Here is a 10,898-nt window from a genome sequence, read left to right on the forward strand (position 1 = left end):
TATTCAATTTTTTAACTTTCTACTGTGCTCTGAGTTCTGGAACTTTTGTTTCATAAAGTGAACTACGAATTTTCATATCAAGATCTGAATTCTTAATAAAAGCATACAATACTTATTTATTAAGACTAGATAATAATGGATTTACCTGAAAACGTGGGAGAATCAGATACAATGGAATTTAATGAAATCCGTATTAATTCAGGCGAAATGCCAATTGCAATAACAAAGGACTGGTTATTACATTATAGAAAAGATGTGAGCTGTGATGAAATGACACGAAATCAAAAAGAAGGAAAACTATATACCATACCTTTAATTAGAGCTATGTTAATGAGCCATTATAACAGGACTGCATGGAATGATTCCGAGAGTCAAGGAAAATATCTAGATGTTAAAAATGGCCAAATTACAGAGGAAATGAGGGATATTTCACAGAAACTTATGGTAGACGATGAAGGTAGTGGGCGTATAATAATGAATAGGAAATACTGTATTAAAAAACTTGGAATTTTGGGAAGATTATCTCCTAGGTGGTTTATATTTAAGGGGACAAATTTAGCAGTTTATCATACTGCTAATGAAGATGCTCATCCTAAACTATATAGTTTAATAGGTGCTGCATACGAAGTAGAAGATCGTGATTCACCCCCCCATAAGACTCCATGGTCATCACCAATAGAAATATTGAAAGAAGATCGTTCCATTGAGCAAATCGAGGCTAAGTACAGACTTTCAATAGTTACAAAAGAGCCAAAAGTGAGACATTTTTGTCTATATAGCAATACTAAAGAAGAAATTGCAGACTGGGTTAAAATCTTTCATGTTGCAAATCTGAATTTAGATCCAAACCAAGCAGCATTAATTTCAAATGTTATTACTCGTATTGCACAGAGAGATATACCATTAGCTTGGGATGCATTAGTATTTGAAGCGGAAAATCGTGCACATCGTGAGACTATGTTAAGATGTTTTGTTAATAGACTAAGATATCTTAAAGCTACTAGAGTACTAAATAAGTGGGTGAAGATACACCAAGTACAGAATAAGGATATGAACGAAGGATTGAAATTGTTAGGTCGTGAAGTAATGCTTGGTAGACTTTATAGACGTGATAAGTTGTTATTACGTGCTGAACAGAAGCGTGAATCTATTATTGAACTAATTCAAGAAGGTTACAGACGTGAAAAAAGCAAAAGCCAAGCACAATTTAAAAATTCAGCCGAAAGTATTGAGACAACAGAAAGTGATGTAGCTGCTATTGCAGCTACCTCTGCAGGTTCTCAGATAAAGCAGGGACAACAAGGAAGGGATTTCCCAACAATATTTTATGTTAACTCAGCAGTTAAGTCATATCAGTGTAGTATTTTAGATAAGATAAATCAAGCTTCAAAATCTTCTTGTACAAAGTATTCTACAATTCCAACGTATCAAGAAGAATCTAGAGTAAAAATTTCAAGTGATTTAAGTAAAATTTTATGGTCACCCAAAAAGTGGAATAAAACTCAACCAAAAAGTATGTTTGTAAATGTTGACTCAATATCATGTATTATTGTAAATGCTGCAAAACCCAGTTATTTGGCTAAAGATTTACCAGCAGCTCCAATTATTGAAAAAGAATATGATATTGCTGAATGTGTGGATGAATTGGTATATAGCCAACAAGATCCATGCTTTCCAAATAAAATGCCAATAGCTAAAGATGAGCAAGTTAAAGTAACTTCTGGTAATTGGCTAGCAATTTGTGGTCCTAGAATTGGATTTAAACCAGCTATTTCACCCGACTTTTTAATTAGAGACACACCAGTAAATGTATTAAGAGTTAATATTAATGTAAAGTCCGTAAGCTTAAATGAAAGATTTTCACGTTTGTATGTTGGATATTACCAGTATTATGCTAGAGAACTACAAAATATGTCAGCATATGAAAAACTCACTATTATGGCTGCACTGACTTATGGTGATAATTTCCAGGAATCTCAACTTAGCACAATTAAGTCATTAGTTTCTAATGTTAAGGAGAAAGACGATAATTTATGTTCAATGTCATCTACTATTTCAAGTATAAGGAGACTTTTTACTGCAGCTACTATGACTAATAATGAAAATGTTGATTCAGAAATTCAACTAGATAATGAAATTTTGGAAAAGCAAGATAGCAGTAAATTTATACCCTCAAATTCGACAATTTCTTCGATAAGATATCTTTTTAGCAGAGGACTAACTTCAGTTAAAGATACTGGGAGTTCTCAAAATAAGTCATATAATAAAAATGCAACTGCAGTAGCCTTAAAAACTGGCAAGTTAATTGAAGGATTGGTTGCACCACCTGAACTGAGCGTAGTTGATCCTTTTCAAACAATTCAGGTTGACAAGGCTAATGATATACGAGATAGTACTGTCCAAACTTATTTACGAATTACTGCCTTCCACCAATCATATACCTCTGCTCATGCTGTAGGTATTAATCCAACTTATGACATAAACTTTTGTGTAGAAGTTCCATTATTGGCATCTCCCAATGCATGTCCTGAGATGCTTAAACAGATTAGAATGAAAATATTTGAGGAAGCTATTTGTACAATTGATTTATGGGTTAAATCTCCAGTTGAAAATATTCCAGACGAAGTAATTGCATCAATTGATGTCCCATTAAAAGATTTATGTTCTATGGATAAAATAGTAAGACAAAGGGTCCAATTTATTTCTGTTGATTCCTTTATTCTTAAACAACCAGTTCCAGATGTTAATACTAGTGGTGAAGGAAATACAAGAGCAGTGCAGATTCTTAAATACTTGGGATTATTGGATAACGATAGTGAGGAATTAGAATATTTATCTTTAGGTCAGTTAGATGTTGCTGCTGATACTACTGACGACATTGATATTATGGGAGAAAATCCAATTTCACCTGAAACAATTTGCTTAGGTGGACTGCAAGCCCTATCTTCATTTACCTTAGATTTAGCAAGAAATAGTATTAAAGCTAAACAAGGAGATTGTGTTGAATTGTATATAGGGCAAGTAACACTAGATCCTGCTTGGACACCAGGTCTCTATTTTGTTGAAGTTATTATGGGAGATGTAAGTTGCGTTACACATTTAGTACAGACTAGATATGATAGTGCAGCTGCTGATTTTCGTTCTCATTTATATATTCCAACATATGACAATCAGTTAAATGTAGACCCTAAGTGTCTACAAATACTGATAAGACGAGCTGTTGGTAGTGAAGATCGCTGTTCATCACTTGCACGATTACTACAAGATTCTGTCATTATGGGGGAATTATTAGTGGATGCAACAAAGTTGAACTTGAATGGTCCACACAGCAGTAATGGACTATATGCAGTATTTAAACCTACTGCATCTGCATTATATGGTAGTAAAGGCTTAGACTATGCACTTCAAATTGCACAATTAGGCCCTAAATCTACAGAATTACAAGAAGCAAGGCAAGATATAATGCCCAATGTTCAAATTAGAATGATGATAACATTGAGGAGGAAAACAGACGTTACATTGAAAAAAGTTATTGACCAATCAGATGACTTCAAATTAGTTGGTGATACAGCGTTGCTGGTAGTTGAGGAAGAATTGAAATATCCAGTTTCAAGAAAAGAGTTTCACCAAAGGAGTTGCCCAGGTAAATTCGATCCAATGAAGGCTGGATGTTTAGGTTTACCATTGCGTCCTATTGGTAATTACATTGAATACGAACTAGGTGGTTTTCAAAATAATTCTGACAACCAAATTAATGACCTGAACTTACTTGACCAGAATCACTCTCAATCTACATTATATGAAGAATTACAAGCTATTGATGCACAACCAGTTCCACTTTATACACAAGATCCAGTACCTGCAGAATTTTATTTACCAGAAGATCCAAGAACATTTAGAGATCGTAAACTACCTGGTATTTGGCATCGTATTCTTACCGATGGCTTTAGACCAGGTGAAAGAGTAACAAGATTAACACATCGTGTAAGGCATGTTCCCGTTACCATTATTGCTATTTTCAAAAATCGTACAGCTTTATGCAGATGGCCTGAAAACATTGATATTAACCCAACCGAATTCCCGGAGGGCTGTGTATTTATCCCTGAACAAAGATTAGTAATGGGTGTTCCTCTTTCATTTTTAACCACACCTCACAAAGCAGGTATTCATGTATATGACACATTAATAACTAGATATGCAGATAACAGTATCAATGTATTTAGTCACATTCTTAACTATGGTGGATATCTGCCACTGGATGTCAATCCCATATTTTGTGAGTATGAGTGGATATTATTTATTAAAGCGGAAACTCCACAGCAAATGACTTTATGGGCTACAATTATTAGAAATACAATTCGTGAAAAGGCATTCCGTAGAGTGAGAGCATATGAACGTATTCGTGATATAATGAGCAGTGAAGAACGAGATTACAAAGATTGCAAAGCCTCATCAATGAAATTAGAAAGGCATTTATTAGGTGTTGCTAATAATAAAGGAGAACGCTATGATAGTGGAGAATTGGAAGTAGTAATAGATAGTGTCAACATCTTATGCAGAAATACTCAACCTTTAAACTTTTACACTGTATTCCAATGGTCACGTATTCCGAAAAGGTTATATGAAATTATTGAAAATGAGTGCAATTATGATGTTAAGAGTAATTTAAGACAAGCAGTAAGACGCTTAATTGAAGAAAGAATATGCAATTTTAATATGGATAAGAAAGACGTTAAAGATACTCTACTACCACAGCAACTGCGTCCAGCTCCAATAGACTCTAGGTTAGCTGAACTTCATGCAAGTTATATACCATTTGGATACTCAACACAAATAAAACAAGGTGATGGGAATTCTGTAGATAAACTTAGAGAAGAGTTTATATCTCTAATACAAGATATAACATTCAGCTCGTATTATGTATCAGATACATGTTATAATGTATTGCCTGATGAAACATCACCTTATGAAAAAGATTCAGAAGATGCTAAAATTTTAGATGAAATTAGTGGCGAACTAGTGGGTATAATTCCTGATAAAGTTGATAGAAATAAAGCAATTAATGATATTTATAATACTTACAAGTGTAGATTTTATAATAATAGGAATAATTGTGAAACTGGTGGATATGTATTTAATACTACATATATTGAAGCAAGTGATGAAGTACCAATTTTAGTTATTAAAATATTCCAAGAAAATACTGAAAAGAAGGTTGAGGAAATAACAAATACTGTATTGGATGGTACTGTTAGAAATACTGAAGATGACACTTTTGTTGGTCATGTAATATTAAATACGGTGGACTACTTGACTCCAGAGAATCCATTTAATATTAAATTTAAAAGAATTATACCACAATATTCATATGTAATATCTGCATCAAATACTGGTGGTAAGAAATATACCTTCAAAAGTGTTCAAGAAGCATTGGAATTTGTACTAGATCAAGATCCAGAAATAACTGTTGAAGAATTCTACCGTGCTCTTTATGGAGAAACTAACCAAGCACGTAGAATACATGGCTCGTGGAGAGTTAGAGTAAAAGAGGATGTTGACTATCACGGTGATATATGCTTCCTAGTAAGATATGGAGCAAAGGATATTAGATTACTGTCAGAATTTCAACCAACAGCTAATGATTACAAAGAGCACATTTTGGATTACCACAGGAAACAATTTGATAGCAGTGGTATTCCATATATCAAAACTCCATATGATCCAAATACTCCTTTAGCAAACAAAATTTCTAGAGTATATGCTAATAAATTTAAACAGTTAAATGGTGATACCTTTGATATGTTAAGACAAAATGGAAGTGATATTAAGATGTTAAAGGTAATTCAAATGTATTTGCTGAGACCAGCTGAACAATGGATATATGAACGTTGTATTTATGAACATATGATGTTCTTGGAGCCATTAACTGATCTTGTTGAAAAACAAAGCATGTCCCGATGGAAATACTTGCTAGCAGACTCAAGCAACAAGGGTTTACAGCAATGGGAACAACTTTATAGACAAGGATTATTACTACATAAGGTTGATGAATTATCTCATGATAGTTGGTCAATATTAGTAAATGCCAATGTTCGAGATAAATTACCACAAATTTTGCTAGAACTTTGGAATGAAGATGAATATTTAGGCGAATTTCTATTGCCATCACTATCATCTCTACTACTTAATAAAATTAATTCAACTATCAGGTTGTATTCATATTCAGCATCAATTCAGGCTGAGCGTAAAACAAGATATGATGCACGTAAAGAGTACTTGTCTAGTGAGAAACTATCTACATTTATAAATATGGAAGTAGGGTGGAGAATTAAAAGTACAACAGAAGGTGTATTCAACCTAATAGTTAGGGATGTACGTAATGTAGTATCTGAAAATACCGATGACTTGAATGAAATTAAACCACATATTAATGTGTATCAATATTTCAGTGAAAATGATCAATGGAGATTATTAGCAGCAACACCATCGGGTATTGCTACAAGAACAATATTAGGTATTGAAACTCCTGAAAGATTGAAACAACAAAATATTCAATGGAATAATGTATTTGTATTTAATAGAGATCGTACAATTGATATGCAATTCCCAATATCAATTCCAGCAATGATAGAATCAGTCCCTGTAATCTTTAATTTTAGTGATCTACTTGTACCGTCACTTAATAACCAAAAAACTAATAGCGAAAATGATGATGAAATACCTAATGAAAAAATTTGGTCCTTATTAAAATCCGGTATTCCAAATTACTATCGCCCATATGTCTGGATGCAAATTAGTGGTGCATATGATTTAAAAGAAAATATTTATAAGAAGTGGAGATCTTTGAATGATGCAAGCAAATGTGGTCATGATACATTATTCTCATATTTAATTGAATATGCAGAAAATTGTAACTCGTGTGTATTACGCCAACTAGATGAAGATCTGGAATGTGCAAAGATAAAATATCACATCTGTGAGACAATCTTAGGTATTGACCATGTTCAAGCATTTTGGGATAATGTCAGATATATTGTACGAAGTTTAGTAGTATTTTCATTAAGAAAGAAATATAATGTATTTAATTGTGAAAAATTCCATGCCGGATTACCATTACAGTATACATTTGGTTTACTATCACTAACAATTGAACTATTAATGAATTTTGGAGGAGTCTGTTTAACTAGTGAAGATGTATTCTACTTGATATATGCAGTTTGTGGCTCAAAACACTCAATTACACTAGGTAATAAACACAAAGAGCAGAGAATAATTAAAGGAGCACTGTTACCATACTTTACAACAGAAAAAGATGATAAACAAGATGAAGATGATAATATGCCTGCTCAAATTCATGATATTATCTTTTTAAAGAGTGCATTAGAATTATTACACCCATATGAATATGATAATATGATAGCATCTGGATTCCAACTAGAAGAAGTATTTTATAGTCTGCTAACTGCACTATTCTCTGGCTCATTGCCAACTTCAACACTAACTCAATTTTATGACTTACTATTTAATGTTTATTTCCAACCAAAACATATATTTAGAAGTAAGAACTATCATAAAAACCATGATGAATCAAAAGAGCAAAGTCAAAAAGATGGAAACAATTGTGAATCAGAGCATGAGATTTATGTATGCATCAGTCGACGTTTAATGATATGTCTATCATATCATATAATGATGGAATCATATCGTGAAATTAATATTAATCCTTTAATGTCATCTAAAAGTATTCGTGAGACAATTAACTCAGTTATGTCTATGATGACAAACCCATTAAATATGGTTCATGGTATCGAAAGAGCAGACTTTATGATATTTGGTGATAATAAGAAATATAAGACTATACACAGATTATATAGAGCATATATATTATCATATCAAGAATGTTTATGGTTTACAAATAAGCAAAATAGTGTATTAGAGAAGATTATCAATATGACACCATTGCAATACCAACATGGGAGTGATGCACCAACTCACTTGGGTATGAGATTTATAGGTGGTAGATATGTCCCGAAAACTGTTTTGTCTCCTGGTTTATCATTGAAAGATTTAACTGAATCACTGTATCCCTTAATGAAATTCCAAGCATTATATGCAGGTCGTAACTTACATCAGCTACCACCTGGTGTAGCAGGCTATGTTATAATAAAGATTGATGAAGTACGTGAATTTGCAAAATACAACGAACCAATTTCACCAGTAGTATGTGTACGTATGGGTCAATACAAAGTAGCAACAGATCCGGCAACAGAACGTTGCTCAAGATCATTTATTTGGAAATCAAATAATGTGTTTATGTTTCCTATTGAAATATGGAAGCCTCCAGTACAGAAAAAGATTCATGGACGTCATAGTTTAATACATGTAGTGGAGGATGATGTAGAAGCACCACAAACAGTTGATGTATTCATTGAAGTATTAGATTCTGAAGCATTAGATGAAGAAAATAAGATATTGTGTTCTGCACAATTAAGTTTGGATAGATGGCATAGTAGTGGTGGTAGCTTAGTACTGAATAAAGATAACGAGACATTGGCAGTATTTAATGATTGTAATAAAATGAGCCTACTATTTTCTTGGTATACATATGTCCCTAATAATGAGTTAGATACAAGTGCATTGTTGCCATTTGCATTTGGCAAGCAACAATGGGGTGATTATGGTGGTTTCCATGCTATATACGCTCCAGTAGATGCACAAGATCTTCGTGATGAGCTTTACCCAGACATTAAAGATAAAAAATTAAAAGATTGGGAACAAGAGCCAAAACAAGGTGTATTTGATATTATATATGGAAGGAGGAAAATGGATGAGTCAGGTGGTAATTTGTCCACAATTCCAACAATGCGTTCAATGTACCCAGGTAAATTAGAAATTAGCACAGGAAAATATGGCCCAACTAGATCACAACTTCAACAACTATTCTTCTTTTCAGTCCCATCTTTACTACCTTATGTAGATGAAATTGTAGAGAGTTTTGCAAAGATATCGATGAATCTATCGGATGAAAAGATTTCATTAACTCCTGTACCACTCAGAGAACTTATTGCTTCTATAGTGTTATGCTCTCGTGGTACATTAAGTGAGAAGGCTGAATTACTATTTGATTTGTTTGGTTATGATGATGCCAATCGCCTATCAGTATCATTCCACTCAATGTATTACTCTCATACTCCACAATATCCGGGTGCAATTCAAATTGGCTCACAAGTTAAAAGTCATCTTCCAACAGAGGTATCAGATAAGTTGGGCGTTGCTCCAGCAAATGTGATATCATTGGCAGGAATTGCAGCTATTGTGCAAACAGCATGTATTAGGGCAAATATTCCACTAGATAATGTTGGTATATATCAAATTACAGCATCAGTATTTGATCATTATTTCGATGTTCCAAGTGTATTGCGTGCTTTGATCATCCCACCAAAAGGATATGATGGTAGAGTATCAAGGGAATATATCAAGCATCATTACAATAACTTGAAGTATGATACAAGAAGTATTTCAAATACAAGAGATGCGAAGTTATTAAACTTTAACTTATTTGAAAATTGTTCTGATGAATTAAATCCAAAGTGTAAATCATGCTTATCAGAAGCAACAGCAATTCTGGAAAATGATCTACAAAGTAAATATATATTAGATGTAACAAGGCTAATAACGCATCATATTCGTAAAAATGCATCTCTTGAGGGTCTCTTCGGTATTGATTTTTCAGTTCATACTTGTCTAAGACACTTAAATATCAGTGATCCTTTCCCAGGTCTAATTAAAACACTGAGATTAATATTAAGTGGGAAAAGAAGTAAGCATGAATTGCGTGTTATCGACATTACAGTTGATGAAAAGGGTCATTTTATTGATGCAATAGTGCAATATGGCAATGACACAAATGATGAATTAAATAAAACTGATGTACGTGGTGCAAATCAGTTCAGACAAGCCTTTGAATCAGGATATGCTACTGTTGATTTCCCAAGATTAGTATTTAGTGAAGGTGCAGCAAATGGCAAAGAAAGAGTCCCAACAGCCAGCTTTGTTTTTAATTTACACAATATTTTAGTTGATAAATACAGCTTCGTTACCAGATTCTGTGACTTCTCACTTGTAACGGAAGCTATCAGAAGAATAACAGCAAATGATCGTACTTGCGAACCTAATCAATATCTAAAAATTAATGTAGAAGTCAATGTAACTCTAAACGAGCCAAAATCCTATCCACATTATACTGTAGATGAAATATTAGGAGTCCCATTAAAACTAAATGATGATATGAATAATCAGATGATAATGATGAATAGTGGAACTACATACTTTGGAAGTACTTATTTAAAAGAAGGCAGCACTCAGGCATTATCAAATATCCAAGAAGGGAGTCAGAGCCAACGTAGTATGTTATCAGGTATAAATAATGATGATATTTATGTTGAATCAGAATCTATAATGACTGAAGAAGGACTACAGTCAAGACAAACATTTGAGCATAGTGTCTCAGTATACTCAACAATGCCTATATCTGATGAGGCTATCAACAATTCAAATGATGAACTTATTAATAGACAAATCTCAAATAATAGTGGAATTAGACATGACAATAGTAGTGGAGCAATTCTAGAACAATCATCAACAAAGATGAGTAAGATACTTTCATCTAAACAGTCATCTTTAAAAAGAGAAGATAGTAATTTAGGACCAGTAGAAATGAAATCTATTGATAACCGAGTTCCTAATAATATTGTAAAACAAAGCACTCTACGAAATCAAACTACACTACTAAGCCAAGCAACCTTACAAAAGCAAGATACACTAGAAAAACAAGAAACACTAAGAAGCAAAGAAACACTACAAAGTAAAGGAACATTACAAAATAAAGAAACATTACA

General features: G+C 33.1%; 1 protein-coding gene across 1 annotated transcript in view; it reads left to right on the forward strand.

The window, feature by feature from the left end:
* Window positions 1–135: 135 nt before the first annotated feature.
* cand_023590 (uncharacterized protein) overlaps window positions 136–10,898 on the forward strand; it is a gene marked incomplete at both ends in the record, with an annotated part of 12,782 nt that continues 2,019 nt past the window's right edge. Inside the window, one exon of the mRNA XM_067212589.1 lies at window positions 136–10,864. Within this exon, the coding sequence (XP_067068862.1) occupies window positions 136–10,864 (10,729 nt within the window). The remainder of the gene's footprint in view (window positions 10,865–10,898) is intronic.

This window comes from Cryptosporidium andersoni (assembly GCF_001865355.1).
Source record: "Cryptosporidium andersoni isolate 30847 chromosome Unknown contig_17, whole genome shotgun sequence".
NCBI classification, from domain to species: Eukaryota; Apicomplexa; class Conoidasida; order Eucoccidiorida; family Cryptosporidiidae; genus Cryptosporidium; species Cryptosporidium andersoni.